Source organism: Falco peregrinus, chromosome 9, assembly GCF_023634155.1.
Source record: "Falco peregrinus isolate bFalPer1 chromosome 9, bFalPer1.pri, whole genome shotgun sequence".
Lineage (NCBI taxonomy): Eukaryota > Metazoa > Chordata > Aves > Falconiformes > Falconidae > Falco > Falco peregrinus.
Window position 1 is genome coordinate 21,446,888 of NC_073729.1, and position 23,297 is coordinate 21,470,184.

General features: G+C 42.8%; 1 protein-coding gene across 5 annotated transcripts in view; it reads right to left on the bottom strand.

Moving 5' to 3' along the window:
- Positions 1–17,489, bottom strand: part of PTDSS2 (phosphatidylserine synthase 2) — a 44,581-nt gene extending 27,092 nt beyond the window's left edge. For 2 of the 5 annotated variants that reach the window (XM_055813988.1, XM_055813990.1), the window contains exons 1-3: positions 17,202–17,489; positions 7,124–7,225; positions 832–914 (exon numbers count right to left, since the gene is read on the bottom strand). In XM_055813988.1, the coding sequence (XP_055669963.1) occupies positions 832–914; positions 7,124–7,225; positions 17,202–17,401 (385 nt within the window). In that variant the 5' untranslated portion in view covers positions 17,402–17,489. Of the gene's footprint in view, positions 1–831; positions 915–7,123; positions 7,226–16,000; positions 16,196–17,201 lie in introns of those variants that run through there. The other 3 variants (XM_055813987.1, XM_027790159.2, XM_055813991.1) reach the window with 3 other exon arrangements.
- Positions 17,490–23,297: the final 5,808 nt, after the last annotated feature.

Sequence of the window (23,297 nt, forward strand, 5' to 3'; positions counted from 1 at the left end):
AAAACTTCTGGATAAAACCTTATGCTGGCAGAGCTGTGCTGTGAGCATTGCTCTAGAACAAGGTCTGCTTTCATAGAGGTTTTTAACGCGTCTGCTGCTTCTCATATAGAACACTATTCCTAAACTGGAAGGTTAAATTTTTGGCATAAGAAATACCTATAGTTGTATTTGATTGTGGAAGATCCTAATGGTTTCAGAAATATTATACAAGCCTGTATAGATTCTGTAAAGAATTAACTTTCTTAACGATTCACATCTAAAAACAGGCAAAAGATCAAAGATACCTAAGTGTTTTCATACTTCACCTGATACAACACTACATGGAAGAGGTTTTATGTTGTGTTTTCAAATACTTTCAAGACTTACAGTCTTACTAGAAATCTTTAAAATCATAATTAAGGGCTTCCAATCTACCAGTTATTGTGGATAACAGACATACACCAAAGTGAGCGCAGTGCTCCATCAACCAGATACATGGTCAGAAGTTCAGTCCCATTACAGAAAGAGGAAAATAAAAAAACCCAGATAAACAAGGGAAGTTAAGGTTTTAAGAATCTGGCAGTTCATACAGTGCTTTTTACTAACAACAGGAAGATTAAAAAAACCCCAAATCCTGTACTACATGCAGACTGAAAGCACAGAAGAAGGACTACGCTGTTTAGAGGCTAGGTGGAAGCTGAGAGGCTACATGGTAAGTGTGCAGTGTTAATGAACCTGTAGAGATGGCAAGTCCTAATTTAGATAATGATACAAGCAACACAAATATTTATGTTCACCATAAACCATGCAATTTATCCAAAATATTTGAGTGACTTAAGCAATGTGTATTACCTGGATGAGGTCTTGAAAATGGTCCATCTTTGGCTTGTGTAACTCCAAAACATAAGAAAACCAAAATACTGGCAACAATACCTCTGAAAGTGAAAAACAGAAGGAACTGTTTATATTGCTTCATCTTCCTAATGAAACTGTAAATTATATTCTTTGACATATACAATGTCTGGTATTTCTTAACTACTAAACATGTACATTGTAAATAGATACCTTTTAGATATTATGTTTCAGGGAAATGGGCAGGAATCCCTGTACTTTTAAGTATGGTTTCATGACAGACCATCTCAAACCCCAAAGTTTACCCATCCATCCTTCCTCTACACTAACTGTATGCTTCCATTCCTTCTATTTTGAGGTCATTTACTAGTATCTGGCCAGCCAGGCAAGGAGCCTGATCTGGCTGGGAGCTCATCCAGCAAAAACAAAAGGAGCAGTTCCTTGATCCACATTGATAAGCCTTAGCCTGCAGATGATCATGACACACACAGCGAGTCAAACACTTCCCTACATCTTTGGGAAGTTTTTATGCCCACTTTGTCAGAAAGACATTTAAAATTTAGCAGTGAAAAAACTCTCAAGCTTCCCATTGCTACAGTAAAACTTCAATGAAATTTAAAAATTAACTGTTGAACGTGTCACCACTCCAAAACAGTTTGCCAACCAAAGACAAGAAGCTTGTAAGACCAGGCCAGCACTGCTGCTGTTTCAAATAAGATAGAGCCTAACAGAACGTACCAGAGACATTAAAGAAAAAAAACACAACATTTATCAGACCATGAGTCCAGGTATACCAAAGACTCACAACCTCATCGCAATACCCTAAGCCCTGACCTACAGAGTTTTCTCCCAACCTCAGGAATGAGGACTGCCACAGTCCTGCCGGCTGCCACCTTCCAGGAGGCAGCACTTCTGCACATGACCAGAATGAAACGGTACAAGGGCTGATCTGGCTGAAAACTGACCTAGGAAAAAAACAGCTCGTATTCAGTTGGCTTAGCTCACCACTCTCGCAAGGACAGAACACAGCAGCACCCATTTAAGGCTAAACCGTCAGCTTAAGCCAAGGTAGAACTGAACCCTTAAGGGCAGCCAGAAGAGATCCTTACTGACCAAACAAACTAAGCAAGCAACATTCAAGATCCAGGATTTGAAACCCGCTATTTAAATGCAGTATGTTTTTCAATAAAGTTTTTTTTTGCAAGAAAAATGAGAAAATGCAAACAGTCATATCTGAATGCCCGACCCACACTGTCAGGAGCACTGCTCCTTCAGCATGTGGAACAGACCCGAAGAGACTGAGACGCCTTTAGGTAGGTGAGGTCTGGCATTTAATTTCAAAGTACCTACTATCAACTTAAAATTCTCTTGAGATTTTAAGTAATTGAGATTTTAAACAGCTCATGTGCACAAAACAGCATTGCTTTTTCAGGGGTTGCCTCTTGTTTTTCATGAAGACAAGGCCTGATGGTCAACACCAGGGCATGTTCCTTTAGCCGTAATGGATGAAACTGTTTTGCTTTACAGCAATTCCCAAATGCTCTTTTTCCCACATCTGAACTCCCAACAGATCTTCAATGCTTTCTGATATTACTGGCTCAGAGGCTGGCTGAAGAGATAGATAATTGAGAAATACCTCACTACACTGCACAGTAAGTGCAGGCCATGTTTGCAGTAAATGATGCAACCCTTGACTGTAAATAAAATGGCTCTGTTTGCAGAAGCCAGGGAAAATACCCAATGATTTTGCTTTTATTGAGAAAATGTTAAGTACCAGAAGCAACAGTAGAATATTCATACTTTAAACATTTCAAAAACTTCTTTCAAAACAGAAATCAAAAGTATTTATGAAAACTATTCTGCCACATTCATCTTTGAGTATAAAAACTGCTTCCCGAAAATAAAAATGGGTTTTACTTAACAGATGTAGTCTGCATTCTGTGTCATGTAACAATGCACAATTCTTTGTTCACAACAACTATGCTCAGCCACAAACCAGGATGTCCAAGAGCATTGTTTTAGGCCTTGTGAGGGTAGTTTTTCCGAAGCTGGAGACAACCTGAATCTAAATCACCACAGGAATTTAAGAGTTATGCTCGTTTTTCTAAAATCCACACTCAGCCAAACAGCAGATGCAGCAGCTGTGCTGAAATAAGCCAGACTTTCATATTATTTTACTTCAAGCTCACCATGGGAAGTTTTGAAGAAAATCACAAGTCTGCATAATAACCATACCAGCTCCATCATCTTTTTTTTTTTTTTTTTTTTTTTTTTTTTTTTTTTTTACCAGTGGTAACTAAATTCCTCCCCGTAACATCCTTACACTAGCCTCCTTATGAAGCTTTCAAAGCCTAACCAGCAGCTTGGCCTGCTGGCTTACCATGGCTTGAGGTAGGAACTTTCCTAGGATTTGAGAGGGGGGTTCTTCAAACTACCACTGCAGGCAGCCTGGATGGACGTGACTAATGGATTTTCTTGAGCTAATGTATCGCCCTGAGCTAATGTATTTTCTTGAGCAGCAGATTTGGAAGACCCTAATTAGTAAAGTGTGCCTACAAAAATAATTTTAGCACTTAACCAAATAAGAAAGGGAGAACATGGCAATAGTTTCATTAGTACAAACAAGCTATTCTTTATTTAAGAGTCGATTCAGAGACACAAGACAATGAAGCTTGTCTATGAGTATCTGTATATCATCTTTTGTTCCAGGCTTTCAACGAGACAGCTCCCACTCCCTGTCCCTTCCCCGGCTGTAGCTACGGTAGCATGACTGGTACAATTCCTTTGGCGGTATCACAAGCTGAAGAATGGCTAGACTGGCAGATAGAGGTCTAGCCTCCTTGTTACCTGGTCTTGAGTGTGGGTGCTCAGCAACAGGAGTTGGAGATCATCAACTTGCAAATACATATACACACAAATTGTTACCATGGCTGAGCAGTGATCAGTTATTGCCAAAAACTAGTGTAGAAAGGCATGTTAGAAGAGAGACTGTTTCATGGCTTGAAATTCAATGTACAACCCTAATGCATATAGGTTTTTTTTTAAACCTGAATGTGATTTTTATATGGAGAAAATTATTAACTTTTTTTCCCCAAGAACCCTTGCTCAGCATTCAAAGCATTTGGGAGATGTGGATTTCTTCCACCACCACTGTATGCAAAGGAGGTTGCTGCATATTTATTTAGCTACCCTCAAAGCTGGAGCTCAGTCCTGTCAGCTCCTCCTGGGTGCTTAAGGGAAGAGAAGCTGACAGTTGTCAGATGGGATGGACTATTTCAAAGCTGCTTTGAATGCTGTAGGAACTGTGTGAATAAGACGACTCATTGATCAGACAGGCTTTGCAGCACATCTCTCTGGCTAACAAAGTAAATTTTCAACTGTCTTTACAACAGAGACGATCTGATCACATATATCACATGACCATATCAAAATCTGTGTGTATGATCCTCATGAACTTTGACTAGATCTACGTATACAACATTTCTATAAATCTTACCTTAAAAAAAAAATAATTCCTCCCTTAACTGCCCTAACATGTTGCAGGAAGACTGCACTCAAATGTCAGCGTATAAACAAATGCAAATATAAATCTCAGCTACAGATACCACACCCCATGATCTCATAGGTTCACGCTCTAGTTTGTTTTCTGTCATTCATTTCTCCTGATGACTTACTGCATAATCCAGCCACTCGCCCTGCCCTCAGCTGTTTCTCTGAGTGACTGGATGAAGATGGGAGCCTCAGATGACTTCTTACTGCTTTAAGCTAGACCAGGAAACACAGCAACAGCAGCTAGCATAGCACAGCAGCTGGCAGAACTTTGCTTCAACTTAATGTTCTGCTCTAAGCACCTAATGCAGTTCACAGGCACTCTGGCACCTCTCAGCAAGGGCCTGAAAACAAAGGAGGTTTAAATGTTTGCAAGCATGTATTTAGCTAATTCACCTAAGCACTAAAACACTGCTCCACTGTCATTGTGCAGTAGTTGGAAATAAAAAAGCATGACAGCTAGAGACACTGCTCATTGCTAATAAAACTACTTCTGTTCATTAAGCAGGCAAGCGTTCCCATGAAGTATTTGCACACAGTGACAGCCTCATGCAAGCCAAAATTTTAGATCAAAACACACAACAGTTCTACGTTAAGACTGAAAAAGATCTCAGGGTAGGATAAGGTATTTTAAGGTACAGAAGCAAAAATTTTAAAATAATCTGTGAAAATGTGGGATACAGATATACTTATGCATGTGGTGACCATCTTACTCCTGCTCTGAAATGCCTCTTTTTGTTCAAATAGACACTTAAAGAGCCACATAAAATCAGTCAGGAGTAACAATATATAAGCAAATGACGAGCACACAGATACTAAAGAATGTAAGAAAATGGTTGGGACATGAATTGAGCTGGAATCCTTCACATTTAATAGTGCTAAACTTGGCATAGCACTTACCTCAAAGACCTTAGAAAAGAGACTTAACTGAGACCAGATTGGAGTTCACTGAAAATTGACTCAGCTACGGAGCGGGCTGAACAACACACACTTCCATCCGTTCTGTAAATCAGGGCCAAGGCAACAAAAGTAAAGCTTAGGAAAGGCCCACAGGACTCACACGTTATGTCTGCACTGATCATTAGCTTGGAAAAAAGTAACAAATTTGGCCAAGTTAACTACTATCTCAGAATTCGGCATGTAGCTTGCACGACTATGGCAATAGCATAAGGGTGCAGCATGAGTGGAAACAGAGACGTATCCTTCAAAACCTCTATCAAAATCCAGTATTTGAGAAGACTGTATACAATTCTCAGGATGCTGCTTTTCAAGTATTTTTGCATCTAGACATTGCAGGTAGCATTCCACAACCAGAGATGCAGACATGATTAAATATTTGCTGCTCATTGCCTAGTATGATGCTGTTAAATTGATTTTAACAACTGAGCACATTATTCCCTGCACTGAATATGCAGAAAGCAACTTCTGTTTCATGAAAGAAAGGTTAATCTTCTGGTTAATCTTCTCTGGTTTTCTTTTTATTAAAGCAGTAAAGGCCCTAATCTCAATAATAAGATATTCCACTGAGTCACCTTAGATCTGTATTACTCCTTAAGGACGTGTCATCACTTCTCTTTCAGCATTTCCCCTTCTCTATTTTGAACTGCCATTCCAGAGGACATCATGCCTCCATCCATTCCCTAGACTCACTCATTGTAACTGGGAATAAAATGGTATTTGTTCACACCAAAGCCTTACAGAAATTTTCCCAGCTCCAGACAGGGCACTGAGTTCCAACTTGTTCCATTTCACCCACACATATAAAAATACAAACCCTCAGCTGAGCACACCTGTGAGCATGAATTACATTAGCTACAGCTATTGTGTAACTGGCAGAATAACATCCAAGATTATCTCAGGAAATACCCCAATTCCTGCATCTCCATGACAATGAATACTACATCCTGAGTCACTTTACAAATGTAAAAAAAAAAAAAAAAGGAAGAAACCCTTCAATAGCAAGGGGGGGTGGGGGGGGGTGGGGGGGGGGGGTGGGGGTGGGCGGAAGAGCATTACCTTTAAGAAACCAGACTAGTAGAAAATGTAATTTTTTTCATGCTTATAGCAAGGATACTTTCCAGTCTGTAAAGCACACCCTACATTTTTAAAATATACTTAAGATTTTTAAAGACCTTCCCCCTTTCTGTTCCCTACTGCATTTGTTTAAAAAGAGAAGAAATTCAACTACAATTAATCAGTTTAAACTATGGTAGAAACATACCATACATGTAAGACTCATCTCATTCTTATTATCCAAGTGTTTCCCTTTGGGATACAAGTTCTCCTGTTAATTTTCAAACAAATAATGATCTGCATTGGTATCTTAAACACAATTTTACAAAACACACTTAAATCAGAAAAATTTAGTCACAGCTCACATAATTTAGAAAGTTAGGTTATTTTAAGAAAAAAAGAGGCAGAACCACTGCCAAACACAGCCAGTACTTTGAGGCTTTAGAAAGAGTTCATATTTTGTTTTAAATCAAACACCCAGAGCAGCCACCAGGTATGACAGTGAGTGACACTAAACTGATTAGAAATTAAATTCAATGACCAGCATCAAAGGAGCTTATCGACTTATGCTCAGTTTTGTCACTTTCTAAGGGTTTGGGCATTTAAACAAGTTAATGCAAAGGTCATTTCAGGTAGCTTACCCACAAGGGAAAATCATGTATGGCAATTTGTTCACACTGCTACCCTTTTCTAACATACAGCTCACAGAAACACTTTTTCAAATATTTACCTCTTGGTATTGTAGGCTGTATCTTGTGGTGTTTCTTCAAGCAAGGTTACGTAGCCCAGCGCACATGTGAGGATGAACAAGACTGTTAAGGTATGAGCTCTCCTAAAATTTAGAAGAAAACTGACATCAGAAAGCAGAAAAACTTGTACCTTCACCTGTCAATGAAGCCTCAGCAAGTCCAATACATAGATAGCACTCAGTAAAGAAGTTTTATGGATTGCACAGCACAGAAAAAAACGTACAACGGCACTAAATTTATTTAGCAGTCCATGTATTAATATTTGACAGAAGCCTACCACCAGAATGGATCTTGCTCATTTTCTCCCCAGTGCTTTGAGTTAAGAAAGATTTGGACAAACACATTTTTGCCAAGTAAACAACAGCAACTTGAAAAAAAAATTAGCACCAACTGTGCCTAACACTTAGATGTAAAAACCTCCAGATTTCTCTCCTGGTTTGTCAGGTACATACCTGACTGTGCTGCTGCACAGCTGTTTCAAAGCCTATTAATAAAAACAGCAGCAAACTGAACAGACTCTTAAAGACTAAACAGAAGGGAATTCACTCTAGGCATGGGAATTCCACACTACAGGAAAAAACAGCCATTAAAAAAGGAAAAAGAAAAAAAAAATCTCTGAATGAGAACAGTTGCAATTGCAAGAGTCGCATCGGTGCCCCCAGATGCCTTATTTCCCCGTAATTCTTACAGTTTCATTTCATCTTGGGTCTGAAGAGCAGGTGCAGACTGACAGCTAGAGGTGTGTGCCTGCAGAACTATATTTTGCCACCTCTACACAAGGTGTTTCTGCTGGAACAACCATGTCTGCAAAGCTCCACAGTAAAGCTTGGTGGTTGTTCTTCTACTGGTGTAATATAGTGGTACAGGCAGAACATTGCTCTGTGCATGGAGTCACAAGTTCTCACTTCCCCATCCACGAGTCCATTTGCTTACACTGATTTTGGTGAGGCACTTAACATGTGAAAGAAAAAAGAGCTAAGCACACACAGCCAGACATAAAAAAAAGAGACCTTACTGCAGCTAGTTGACATGCATACACGTACACCTACTGATTATGACATACATAATATTCTTACATTGCACTGTCTGCATTTTTTAATCTAAAGTTGAAATTTCCTAATGAGAAGCCGTTTATTGTTTTCAGAGGAAAACTTATCTGACCTCTGCTCTCAAGTATGGGAAGTCTGGCCATTTAAGATCAAACCATAAAGACATGGGTTCTGTTTCAGAGGGGTACACAACATCTCTTTTAATACAAATGATTAAAATAACACAGGTTAAAGCATCAAGCTTAAAGAACAGAAAAACTGTGAATGAAAATTACTGTATGTCACAAATATTTGTACATACTGATTCTTTCTACATTTTGTATTATATTGTAATAGAAGCTAGCTTTACATTTCTGTTTTATGCCAAAAGACCAAAGTTTGTATACATATTCAAGTTGTATGGTGAACGATAAACCAGAGATCACCAAGGATTTTCAAGAAGTCCACTAACTTACCTTTAAACGTCAAACCCATTAATCTACCTAAAATTGCTCTGAAAGTTAAGGCAAGTGTTATTTTGAACTACAAATCCAAAACACAGCCACTTCTCACAGCATCCTTTTAATCCCACTGGAAAACACAGGCAATACCTCATAAGCAGATGCAATCCTCTTCTGCCACTGCTAAAAAGGTGTTCAGCATTTAACGCTATCCTTCCTTGCAGTCCAGAGGACACAGACTAACCAGCTCCAGGAAGGGAGGAGGGGGGAGGAAAAAAAAAATAATAGGGAAAGACCCACGAGAATTTTCAAAAGTAGCAAGGAACCAACATGTCAAAAAAATATACACAAAGGCTTCGCAGCAGCAAGCTTCCTGTTCAACAGATGCATTTTTCCCTTCGACTTGCCTCCCAGGATGCCAAATAACAGGTGATGCAGGCATCACATACCACATTCATTTAACAGCCACGTGACTCAGGGCCTATTTTGTAACCAACAGTACTTTAACAAACTAAATACAGTACTCTCAAAGGAGGCAGTACAGCAGGGGACTGAATTAAATGCTCTAATTCACTTAAATCAGACCATGGTCTTGTTTGCTGCATTTTTACAGATATATATATATAATTAATAAAAAAACCCCTGTGTTTTGATCATAGAAAAAAGGTTACATTAACCGCCAGGCTACATATTATATTTTATGCTTTGTTTTATTGTTTACTTTTTGAAATTAATATTTAAGAAGCTACTAAAATAAATCTAGACATGCTGCCTTCTATCTCACCATTGCACCATCTGAACACCTATATGAAGTCAGTTACCTTTTCAATGGTTTAAGTGTCATGTAAATTGCCAAAAAATCAGCTATTAGCACATATCTTCATTTAAACTCATCTAGAAACTTGTCTACTAGAACAACGATGGTCTAGTTTCATTCAGCTTTGTGGGAAGTTTGTAGCAAAGTAAACAGTCAGTGCTTGAGAGCTTCATGAGCCCTGCTTTCCATTTATTTTTGGTGCGCAACCATCAACTGGAAATTCAGCAAGCTCCCCTGTTTAACGAGCAACAAGAGGCTATACATCTCATAATTTCTCTTTTAGCCCAGTTTTCATTTCCAACTGAAGCCAGATGCCCTTGCAGTAACTTTTCAAGCTGGTTAGTCATATAAACGTATTTTCAGTCTAGCATGAAATCCAGAAGCTAGGATGAAAGACTTTCTAGATTGGTTTGTCTTCTGCAAAAAGGAAGTTGGCAGCTCTAATCAGAAAATTGCAAGTCATGACAAAGCGATGACAGCTGCTAGAGGTAGCAGAACATCATGCAAGCCTACCCATCAAAGAAAAAAAAAAAGCAAGCAACATAAATATACACCCTATCCTTCCACAGCTTGAGCCAAATAAAATAGAAATCCACAGTCATATGGAACAAGACAAAATGTGAAGCAGTTACAGCAGGCAGAAAAATTAACAGCATACAAAAGTATGAGTGAAGTCAGGATGAATTAAACTGCATAAAGAGGGACTACCTTCTTCTCTACATACACTTTGAAATAATACAGCAAGAGGAAGACCACACAGCTAAGAACATCCCCAGCAAGGTAAGCACTACAGGAATTACGCAGAAAGGCTTATGTTCTAGCCTGGAGTCCGTGCAGCCTGAAAAGAGCAAAGCTAAGCAGAGCAGGTATCTTCCCCTTGGAATTATACAGGATTTTGGGCAATACACCAGCAGCAACACAGGTACAGACTGCAGCCAGCTCTAGGAGGGGTTATGTCAAAACATCTGAGAAAGCAGTGCCTGAAGTATATGCATATAAAAATATATAAGGGCACGAAAGTCAAAAGAGAATTCACGACAAACCTCAAACTACTAAAAAGCTGGAACATTCCATTTTTCTGCACTAGCATTTTTCTGTCTTTTTATATCTTACATCTAGCTCTTTCCCCATTTCAACACCAGGGCATTTAAATGAAATAATTCCAGTCTTGTTTTTACAAAAATACCTGCCCTGCTAACTCAGTTAAACACCAGGCGAGATCAATTAGGCAGTCCCACAGGCAGCACCCATCGCTGCAGCTCTCACAAGAGTGGGGCCTTTCCACAGAATGCAATTAAGTTCAATTCTAACTTCTCTTTTTCACAGCAATTCAGTCATCTGTCACATTCAGAAACTGTAGGTTTTTCAAGGAAATTACTGTCAGAGCTTTTATTTCCCAAATAAAGTGTATGACAAAAAAGACCTAAGGAAATTTTTAAGAATCTCTTTTTGGGCGAGATTCGGAGAGATAGGCTGCTGGGGCAGGATGGAGGGAGTCATGCCCCGCAAAGCGGGCAGTCCATGGCCTCATTTCATCTCCAGCACAAACTAAAATGAGCTTAAGTGAATGGGACCGCACCCTTATTATCCACTGCTTTGCATTAGTGCTTCTGCTTGTCATAAATGATGCAATAACTACAATAAAAACAATAACTATCGCTGACAATACCATACCAAGGATTTATCTTTTTGTCATTTCTGTAAGTGAAATAAAATTCCAAAGAACAGCCAGTATAGTTTGCATCTTTGGTTTAAAAAGTTACATTAATATCTACTGCTTGAGAAAGAACCTGTCAACAAAAACAACTAGTCCCATCTTAGCCTATCATCAACTTATCCACAAATAAATATTTTTTTTCTTTATTCCAATAACGGTAAAGTCATAAAAGCATTTCTGAAAGAGATTTTAAAAGATGAACTAATGTTAAAGCTCTCTACCCTTCATATACCAACACATCATCTGACACACGCTGGGAATTCTAAGAAAATATGACAGACAGTACAACAAATCTACTGCTTCAACAGCAGGATAGTGCTCAAGTTGCCGTGAAGACTAAGATACAGGAAAATACAATTAAAGTTAATAACAATTTAAAAGTGACCAAGATTTTGACATGCAAAATCAAAATTGTAATTAACAGGGAAAGAATCCTATCTGGATACAGAGAGAGGTTTTTGAAACCTTCAAGAAAAATTCAACCTTGGTCATAATCTTGATAATGCATCCAGAATTAGGGTCTTGAAACCAGGACATTCATGTTGCACATGGTCAAAGCAAGCGGTCAGGCCTCAACTTCAAAAAAACCCGTTTCAGGCCAGTTTGTGACATGAGCTCTCTCTCATCCACCTAGATCACGAAAAAATAATCAGTGACAACCAAACCCCAGTATGTACTTTGCATGTGACACTGCCAGAAACCTCAAAGCATCTACATCACTAATGCAACAGAAACATGGCTGTTGGTTTTAAGTTGTAGGCTGCGTTTTAAAATCTGTTTAAACTCCCAGAGATAATAAAAAAGTACCTATTCTTAGACTAGCTACAAGTCTTCAGCACATCTATAAAGGTACACAACGCTGATTAAATTTCTGTATGTACTTGTGACACTCCAAAATAGTAACATTCATTTTCCTTCCCACAAGTTGGTGCCTCTCTTAAAACCATCACTCAGTAAGCAAAGTACAGTAACCTCCAGAGAAACCCCAACAATGGATTAAAAAGCAAAGCTTCAGCAAATTAATCATTTTCCTTTGAATGAGGAGAGAAAAGAAAGTTTCCATTCATCAGCTCTACAGAGCCGCAAGTTATTCAAAGTTCCCAAAATAATCTCTTTTAAATATTAAGTATTTTTACATGTTTAAACCTATTGAAAACTTTGTTTCATGTTTTAGTTCGAAACAGGACAGTGTGACTTTGCGTTACAGATAACACACTTTAAGCAGGTCTTGTGAAAAAATGGCAATAAACAGGAATGGTAGGCAGGTGCCTTCGTGCCAGACTTAACTTTATGTTACTTTATGTAAAGTACAGAGCTAATTTTTCAGGCTGACTATTTGTTTTGTAAACTGCTGTAGAGCTCTGGTCATGACAGCACTCTGATGGGCCCAGAGCTGAACACCAGCATGGAAGCAGGCCTCTGTAGGGGCTCCCACCATCCCAGAGCACACTCACAAAACTCCTCCTGTGCACAGGACACACTATTGCTCAGAAAGTGATTTCCCCAGGGTGCCATTAACCCTGCGTGCTCCTGGCACGATCTGATTTCATCAGATAGCGAACACTCACTCGCACTGCTGGGGGCAGAGGGGGGGCTGCCTTTGTGCTCCCTCCTGAAAAGCACCCCTGGGAATCCCAGGCTGACTCCCACCAGGTTTCCCCCCATGCTCCTTAGAACTTCTGGAGCATGTTTAAACAAAACAGACCAATACAGAGAAATAACACTAGGCCTAAAGCCCCAGGGTGGGACACTGAACTCTCACAAGGTCTCTGCATAAAAAGGTATTTCTTCCACACTGAAGGAACGATGTAATGCCTTCCTTTCAGGAAATAGTTATGACACTCTAATAATACAATTCTCAGAAGACAGCTACGCTCATCTGTACAAGAGTTAATACACCCAGCTGACAAACATGGCTTAGTCGGATTGCACAACTGCCTCCTGGATGTTCTAGCAACCGGACACCGCCAGGGCAAACCCAAACACTAAAAAGGCACAAGCTGGCTGACACATCAGTAGCCTGATGCAAGACTTCTCTGCTCAAGTTAAGCAACGTGCTTGAACTTGGTCATTTCTGACCAGGTGAAGAATCAGACGAATGGATCAGCAAATACAGCACCTCACCACAGCCTGCTTTAAAGCAGCAAGCTTTTATAACATGAAAAAAAAAAAAGAATCCAGCAAAATATTCAGTTTCCAACAAGCCTGAGGAATGTTGTCTTGGAGGTGCTGCTGCCAACCCGCACGAGAGGATGCAGAAAAAAGCTCCTGCCAATTTGCAGATCTTCTATTGCCTTAATCTCGCTCTCAATGTATCATCATCTGTTCCTCCGGACAGCCTTTTAGAAAATCTCATGCTGCTGTAAATTTAGTTTTTTAGAGATAAGAACAATGTGCAAGGAACATCTAATTAATACCTTGGTTTGAATAGCAATTCTGTATTTCCAAAAATGGCTGGCTTGCACACACGTATCCTCACTTCCAGAGAAATATCCCTGGGTGGGCCATCAGGAAAGATTTCTCACAATCCCAAATAAAACCAAAGAAACATCCAGGCAGAGGCATCTACATGCTACTTTTTCCTTAGCTGCAATTTCTAAGCTTTTTGCACCAAACAGGCTGAAATAATTCCTACAAAAGCTGTACTAGCCCATAGACTCTTCTACTGAGCAATTCCTTCTTTCATGCTTTTTGTTTTTTTCTTTTTTTACTTCCTGAGCTCCATAGATCTCTACTGCCACACTATGACCTAAGTAACTAACATCATATACACGATGGCAATATAGAATTATTTAATGTGAGAGATAAAAACACATCAATAACCAACAGAGTTGGTTATTTAATTAAAGCTAATTGAATTCATATTAAATTGTAATTAAAGTTAATTAAATTCATATTAAAGTAAAGCTTAGTAAAAGCAATTAACCCATACAGTCACAACGTAATGTGGTGGCCAAGACATATCTGGCACCTCCCAACATCTTCAAATCAAGACTGGATGCCATCCTGGAAGATATGCTTTGGTTAAATACAAGTTATGAAACATAGAAGTCAGGGATAACACAAAAGTTTAAGGAGAAAATAATACAACAGCTAACTAGGTGATCCCAAACTGGCAATCCAAGGCCAGACTGGTATGAAAACACTCAACACTACATCATCTTCTGCTGCCTTTCACTGGCTCCTTGGAGCAGGAGGAACCTTTCCTCTTCTCTTCAAAAAAGCTGCTGCACATCTCCACTTTTATAATTTATTTATTTTGTTTCATGGAGATAAATCAATTTACTATTTCACCATGCTTTTTTGCTCCCCCACAGGACACACATGTCTTGTTTTTCCAGCTTCAAGTATCTTTAGGCATCTGTCACGGTTATAGCACACAGGTAACAAAAACCAGCTTCTACTGGATTCACCCTTACCCATACAGAACAAAGTCCCAGTAGCAAAAACCTGTAAGACACATCAGCACTCACTCATTTACAGGTTACAGAAACAAAGCCACAGAGATGTTGGGGAAAGCTCTGTGTGGGGATATTTAACCGGTGGTTTTTCCATGCTAGCTCAGTAAAAATATCAGCTCTACTGTGCTTCACACAGTACGAAAAATAGAAGTCAAAATCTCAGTCACAAAGAGGTTCTTTGTTTGCATTCAGAAAGCCAATTCTGTAAGCAGACAGGCAAGAAACAATCAAAGGTACTGGAAACAACAGTGAACATGTTTGCCTAGAACAACAGCTTGCTAGACAGGCCTGGTATTTCCAGCTCTCTGCTAGGTAGGAATAGATGTTCTGAAATTAGTTCAGGGATAAAAGATACAGAGATCACCAAGCTTGACATTTCCCAATGACAAAAAGAGCTGTCAAAGTATACTGACTGAGCAGGTTTCCACAATGTAATTAAAATATAGTATTTTCCAGTTGCAAGTTAAGATTGAATAAGAAATTAAGTACTACACTGCATGTAGCTTGCTTTTCAAAGTTTTAAAAATATTGTAAAGGAGCAGGCAGAGAGCTAGAAAGTACCACTTTTCCAAAGGATTGCATTTATAGCCATAAAATTACCTTTGCAAACTGAACTACTTCTAGAATGATTTTTGACTGTGTCTACAAGTCCCAAATTCTTGAATTTTTCTAAACCGAGCAGGTCATGTGGGTAACCTTATCCCCAGCTTTTGAACCGCAAAGAGAAATGGTACTTTCCGTACTTTTCCACACAAAGTGGCAAAGACAGAGGGCACCTACTCCCTTAAATTTCCATTTTCTGTAACCACCTCCATAACATACAGCACAAGAAGAGTACCAAGCGTCACAGGAAGAAAACTGTTCCTCTGTATAATCTTTATTCTCAGCGACTGTAAGAACTGAGTCATTACCAAAGGATATGCTAAAGCACTCAACGCTGTCATGCACGGGTCAAAAGGAACAGTAGAAAAAACCCTTGAAACTCTTAGAAGCATTTTAACTCCTGGCTGCCAGCACAAGCGACGTACACTACTAGGGACAATAATATAAAATAAATAGATAAGGAACAATTCAACAACATACTTATGTGCACTGCCCTCATAGAGGGGACTAGCTGACAAAGGGGACGCTCCTTAAAGAACGGCAGCACGTTCAGACTTCCAAAAGAACAATTCATGTGGGCAAATTAACTGCAGTTATAGCCTTTATTTTAGGATGACAATTCTGTACAAGTGGTAGACTGCATGCTGGACAGGAAAAAGGTGCAACAAGGTGAGATTATACAGTAAAAACAGCATCAGGTGGTTTTAAGGCACCACAGAACACCTGGCAAGCGCCACCTTAACTAAGACAGTAAGAAAATAACAGTTTTACCCATTTTCCATTTATAAGACGGCACTACTCCGCAAACCTCGGCAGGATCCAGCTATTCAACTGCTCACTCAGCCTACATGTGGCAACACTAACGTGCTCTCCAAGAAAGGTCCTCTTGCCCTTAAGACAATGATGTCCCTCCGCTACACTTGCATATGTCAGGCTTCTGCAGAGACCACTCTGCGATCCAGCAGCATCTAAGTGTTTCTTTGCAGTTTGTACCAGCAGAAATGTCACCTAGAATCAGCAGCTTCATCAAGATCAACACCCTCCGCTCCACTACTGCCCAGATTGGCAGGGTGAGAGCCAAGCACCCTCCCCCTTCTACTCCTTAATGTCAAACTCGAGCCAAAGCATATCACTCAGCCCATATTCCAAACAAGGGACTTCAATGTCAGCTTGCTTTCCTTAATCAAAAGGATGTGCTTTTAACATGCACAGAAAAACAATGCATGTACACACACGTGTGCTGAAGCGGATTCTGGAACAACTCCAGCAAAGATGGGATTTAGAAGCACTTTTCTAGGTACAAACACATCTCTTCTTATGAGGACTGAATTTAACAAGAAACTGATCTGTCCCACTGGCCTAACACTGACATGGTTTCCTGCACCAATTTTCTGGACTGAGCATACCACAAAACCGTAAGAAATGCCTGACCAACAGAACATTGGCTTAGTAACTTCAGCTTTCTATCAGGATTACGGGAAAGAGCGTGGACAGAAAAGACCTCTTTGGAGGCTGAGGGAGGGGGTTCTTCCCTCAGTGGTGGAGTTCATATAAACAATGCTGATATAACAGGTGGACTCCAGCACAAAAGTCTGCCAGGCTGAGCTGCAAGGGGCGGCTCGCTGGAGGCATTAGGGCCGGGGCTGAGGAAGGAGGCGGCACTGCCAAGAGCCAGTCCTAAATCACCGCTAACTGCCAGGAGACAACAATCAATAGCACCACAACACCAGGAATAACATCTTCACCACAGCCCACAGTTTCTCAATGTTAGCACCGGTACCTGCTGAAGCACAGCAAGAGCCACGGCAACTGCAGCTCACGGGCTGGGCCCGTTTCCCCGCCGAGCGCCCAGCCCGGAAACCTGCTCCCCGCGCAGCTCCGCGCTGATCGGCCACCGCCGGGAGGCAGGGCCCGGCGCCGAGGTCTGCTGGCGGGGGGAGCGGCTCGGCGGCGGGGGGGGATCGGCTCTCACCAGAAGAAGGTGTTGGTGCCGTCGTCGTAGACCTCGGACTCGGTGCTGCGGCGCAGGCCGGGGCTGTCCGTCTCGGCGCAGGGCGGCGGGGGCCCCTCTGCAAGTGCGGCGGGGGCGCCGCCGTTGTGCTGCGGCGGCTGCTCCTCCAGGGCGGCCTTGCCCATGGCCCCGCCGGGGCCCCGCCGCTCGCCGCGCCTCATGGCGGCGCCGCCCGCCTAACGGCCGCGCGCGGAAAGCGGCGGGGGCGGCCCCACGCTCGCGCCGCCGGGCTCGCGGGGGTGAGGGGCGGGGCACGACCCCGGCGCGACCCCACGTAGGCGCAGAGCGCGCCCCGCCCCGCGCGCCCGGCGCAAGCGCAGAGCGTCTGGCGTTGCCGTAGCAACCTCGCGGCCTCCGCCGCCGGTCGGGGCTCTCTCACGGCGGGGCCGCGGCCCCCTCCCCACGGGCTCCCTCAGGGCCCCCTGCCCCTGCTCAGGGCCCTCCACCCCGGCCCCCTCGGGGCGGGCCGCAGCCCCCTCTGTCCTGGAGCCCTGCTTCCCTGGGGACGGCCGAACACCTGCCGGCCGATGGGAAGTAGCAAATGAATTCCTTGTTTTGCTTTGCTTGCGTGCACAGCTTCTGCTTTGCCTATTAAATTGTTCTTATATGAACCCTCGAGTTTTACATGCTGATTCGCCTGAGTTACTCACAGAGGTGGCTACACCCCCAACCCATGGGTGCCCATTCCCATGTCTCTGAAGGATCCAGTAACCTCGCACAGGGCAGTGGGTTACCTGGCCTGCGACAAGGACCCACTGGTAACAGCTGGAAAGAGAGCAGGCACGCTCCAGAGCACGCAGACCCTTTTTAACATTGAAATTCCTGCTTCTCATTGTGCCGGTTATTTCTCCTACACCTTTGCACGGTGCACTTCCAAACTTTGCTCCAACCGCGGGGCAGGAGAGCAGGATGGTGAATTTCCCTGCTTAGTGGTCACTGGAGGTGGTCTTTTCCTGTTCATGGGATTATTTTTTAAACAAATGGAACATTTATTCTTGAATTAAGAGAACAGTTGTGGCCACAGCACACAAACATTATGGCCATCCTTTACTCACATTGCCCAGCTGTCTGGAGAAACATCCCACAGCTCTTCTCCATGTTCCAAATCTTTGTGTCAGCATCCCCAAGGCCAGGTATAGTCGTTCATATACAAATAACTCAAAAGGCTTAGACAAATCAGACAGTCCTGATGCAGGTGCCGACATCAGAGCCGCTTTTAAGCTCTTGAAGGTTGCTCGGCATTCGGGGGGCCAGGGTAAATGGTCTCTTTTGACCCCTTCAGAGTTTCATAAAGGGGTTTTACCAACAGTCCATAGCTGAGGATCCACAGTCTGCACCACCCAACCATGCCCAGGAATGATCTCAGCTCCCTCACCGTTCTTGGTTCCGGGCTTTGGCAGATTGCTGCTTTCCTGTTGGTTCCCAGTTTCATTGTCCTTGGGAAATCTCAGATCCTAGACAGAGCACAGTTTCTTCTCCTGTTCGGGCTTTGCCCTTTCATATGCAGTATCCTCCTTGTCCTAAGAAATTCAACAAGCTTATGGTCACCTGCAAGCATTCTTCTTGAGTTTCAGCAGTCAATAAAGTATCATCCACATACTGTAATACTATTGCTTCTGCATTTGCTTTTCTTCCACAATTCCAATTCCTTTACCAGCTGATTGCCAAATACTGGTGGAGTGTTTTTAAACCCTTGTGGCAATACTGTCCAAGTGAGTTCTGTGGCCAGTGGTGGGGTTTTCCCATTCAAAGGCAAATATCACCTGGCTACTTTTGCCTAGAGGTATGCAGAAGAAAGCATCCTTAAGATCAAGCACCTTAAACCACTTAGGTTTTTTCCTTTAAGGACATCACAAGGTATGTGGATTAGCTACTGCTGGATGAACATCTTGGACAATCTGATTTATGGCTTTTTAATCCTGAACTAATCTATACTCCCCATTTGGTTTCTTTACTGGCAATATTGGAGTGTTACATTCCAATTTGCATTCTACTAATAATCCATAATTTTAAAATTTCACTATTAACTCTTCCAATCCCTTCCTATCCTCCCACTTAAAAGGATGCTGGTTTTGTCTTACCAGTTTGGCTTTGGACTTTAAAACAATTCTTACTGGCTCAGCCAACTTGGATCAACCTGGGATCCCACTAGCCCATACCAAAGGGGTTGCTGCACCTTCTCCTTCTTCAGGGGTTTCTTCCTTTGATCGGTGTGTATTCTGTAACAAAAATCTTTGCCTCCACAGCTTTTGATTCAGGTATTAGCTATTGCACTTCTCTGTTAATAAAGACTACCTGTGCATCCAGCTTACTCAATAAATCTCTTCCCATCAAAGGCATCAGGCATTCAGGCATATATAAAAATTGTTGAGTTACCCATTGCTTTACTAATTTAAATTTTAAAGGTTACAGCAAGGGTCAATGCTCGCTTTTCCCTGCGGCACCAACAACATTTACAGTTTCTTGTCTAAAACCTCCTTTACAAGTGTTGAGTACAGAGTAGGTAGCTCCTGTGTCTACCAAAAATTCTATTCCATCATTCCTCAGCCTTAATGTAACCAGGGGTTCACCTGGGAATGACTCCCGCAGTTCCCTTCAGGACTCATCATCTAATGTTATCAACTTTGTGGCTTGCAAAGCAGGATCCAAGTTCCTGGCCTGAGGGCATTCCCTCTTCCAGTGTCCCTTTTCCTTACAGGTTGCACATTGGTCCTCTGCCGAATGGGGTTGTATGACAGGAGGTAACCTGCCCTTTCCACCGCTCCTTCCCTTCCCCCAGTACCCTCTTCCTCTAGCAATTCCCCTCGGAGCCCTTGTCAGGGCGGCAATTAACCCAATTAACCTTCCTTCTCTCAAATTTTCTCTTCTAACCTGTCATGTCTCCTTTTCTTTTTCTCAATTATTAAAAACAGTCCATGCTACTTCCAGCATTTTTTCTGGATCCCTTGAATCTGTCCCTTCTAACTTCTGAAGTCAAAGCCCAAGCTGGACATCCAAGTAGTGCTTTGATAACACCTCAGGGTGGGAGAAGGGAAGCACAGCTCATTGCAAGCGCATCAGGAATTTAGGTGTGTTGACTGACATCCTTCTAGCCAGATGCACAGGAAGGCAATACCCTTTAAACTTTTCTCCTGGGGGGGGAGAAAATCCAAGACACTGGGAACTGAAAAGAGCAAAAAGTGACTGCTCCACTGCCGCCCAGGAGGAAGCATCCCCACCACTGGTGAGTGCTCCCACGAGATCTTTGGTGAATGGGCCTTGAGGTGGCAGGCATTTGCTTTGTCAGAGGGAAAAATAAAAGCAGAGAAGAACACTGGTTTTCCAAGAAAATATGAAGGCGAGTAGAAAAAAAATGAATAAAGAAAACAGTCCTTTCCACTGTGACGGGACAGTGCTACGGGCCAAGAGTACAAACTTTGCATTTGCAAACTGTAGGAGCATTGTAGCAATATTTGATGCTAAAATTCTGTATCTTTTGGCAAAAGTAACCAAAGAATGATAAGTAAGAAACCAGCTTAATTCTATACGCACTCACTTGAATTACTCGGGGACAAGTGCTCTTTGCCAGCTTGTTGTACTTGAAAAGTACCCCAGACCTGCTTTCCAGTTAGCCCCAGCCTCGATGCGGTGGCTGTCCCAGCTCCCACTTCGCTGTGCAATGAAGCACTCTCCTGTTTGCAGAGGTGGCTTTTGCTGGCACAGGTTTGTAGCCTCCCCACAGTGGGTCTGCCCAGGGGGCAGCCACCGGCTCACTTCTTCAGGTGCACGCTGGGCTGGGTCTGGGGAGACGAGTGCAAGCACAGGGTGTCGTGTGCTCCTGCATCCTCACAGTTTCTCGCCACCACCTCGTGGGCTCTCTTACCTGTGGCAGAGCTTTCCAAATTATTCTTTGAGATCAACACGAGGTCAGGCTCTTCAAGCAGAAGAAATCCAAACACAACATGCTTCTCCCGGCTTGCACGCAGGGAGAAATTTCTTTCTGGGCATCCCAACAACGCAGAAAGCACCAGAGGATGCTGTATGGAGAAAAGAGCATAGAAATGAAACCGAGGAAGAAATGACACACTTACGTGACTGCAAATAAACGAGCTGCTCACACGATGGCAGCAGCCAGCTGGGCCGGGAGCAGGGACTGTGCGGCTCAGTGGCCGCCCGACCTGCCAGCAGGTGCCCTGAAGCACCTTGAGGAGCACACTGCCATCGGTCCTGAACCCCAGCAGGCTCAACAAGTGCCAGTCAGGCTTCGTGCGCTGGTTCAGCATCACTGACTTCTGTCTGAAGTTTGTCCTCCCTCTCCTTTTCCAAAAGCAGGTAGGATTCAAGCATTACATTAATTTTCTCCAGCCCATTTCATTTAGCAGTTTTTTCCCCAGACACCTCTATATCTGCTTTTCACTGATGTCTTCAAAATAAAGGGGGGGGGGAAAGTCCCAAATTTCCCTCTTTTTTTATTTTCCCCACCCATTTTGTGCCACTCATTACACAAACTGAATTGCAGTTTCTTGTAGTAGCTAAGGATACCTCCAGTGCTGGGCTCTCATATGAAGCTGAGCAGCCAGCTCCTATCCTGGATCAATAATGTACCTGGGCAAGATGAAGAACCTCTGCTTCAAATCTGATCACAAGTGACATAAAGGTGGTTCAGGGAAACAACCCCGCTAACCAGGAAGTTGTGGTCTGAGGCTTAAAAACTTCTAAACAACCTCTTCTGAAGGATCTTTCTTCTTTCGTGTCCTTCTAGCCAGATATACAGGAAGGCAATACCCTTTAAACTCTTCTCCTAGGGAAAAAAAAATCCAAGACACTGGGAACTGAGAAGAGCAAATAAATATTTTAGCACCATCCTAAATTAAGGATGCTTGCATGCAGGATAGCCTTTGCACTCAGAAGAGGAGCTCCCTGTCAAAGCAAGCACTGTTGTCAGGTAGAGCACAGACAGGCATCCTCCATCTAGCTGAAGTGGTTTCATATGTGAAAGCCTTCAGTGGTTCATTACCACTTCCCAAGTGGAAATTACCATCTCCACATCCAGCCAGGATTAACAGGTCAAGGAGTGCTCCCAGGGAGCTTCAATGCCAGCTTGCCCAGTGCGGGCCAAGCCACTGCCCGGAGTGGCTGGTGCGATGGCGGATTAGGATGGGAACATATGACTGGCCCAGCAGCAATGGAGGCAGCAGGGGAGTGTGATAATATCTTAAATAATTCTAGCTGCTTACAAAAGGTTTGTGTGGTTCCAATATCTTGGCACACATATGAACCAGAGCTCCACAGCACTTCATGTCTCAGGCAGATTTTTCACCAATAGACTGGAAGGTACATCATCTTCCTCCCCAGTTCTAGTTTTTCATGCTGCCACCCTCAGCACCAGTCCCCCAAGAGCAATAAATGCTGAGACGGTGCACTCCAGGAGGGTTGGCTGGGAAGGAAAGTGCTGAAAGAGGAACACTATCAATCTAGTCGCCTGCCTTCCTGCAAAGGGAGCTTTATAAATCTTGCCTAGGCAAAGCCAGATTCCTCCTAAACAGAAGAAAAAGCTCACTGTCTCCTTGGAGTGCCACGAGAGATGCTGCAGGGGTCAGATACCTTGGACAAAGTCAACCTGCAGGCACAGAGTCACCTTCCCCACTGGCTAGTAAAGCCCACAGGCTTTTGGGACTGCTGCTGGATGCCCGCATCCCATTAGCTGGACTGTCTGGAGAGCAAAGTCCTCCCAGTCCTCCTCGGCAAAGTTTGCAGAAGGACACAACAGACGGTGGAGCGACCTGGGCATCCCACCTACATGTAACCCCGTTTCCGTTTAACCCAGCAGCGCTCACACCGCACAGGTCTTTGGTCCTTCCCTCCTAGCCAGCCCTGCAAGCGGCCCCTGGGAGGCCAAAGGTCTGCCTGCTCCCTGCCCTGCTCTGCTCTAATTGCACACACAGAGGAAATCTGGAAGACAAATTCTTTTTCTTTTCTTTTTTTTCCCTCTATTTAAAAATTTGCAGATCTGGTTCGGAGTCTGTTCAAGGCACTTGGCAAAGCCGCAGAGTGATGTTGGCTTGACTGGGAACAACG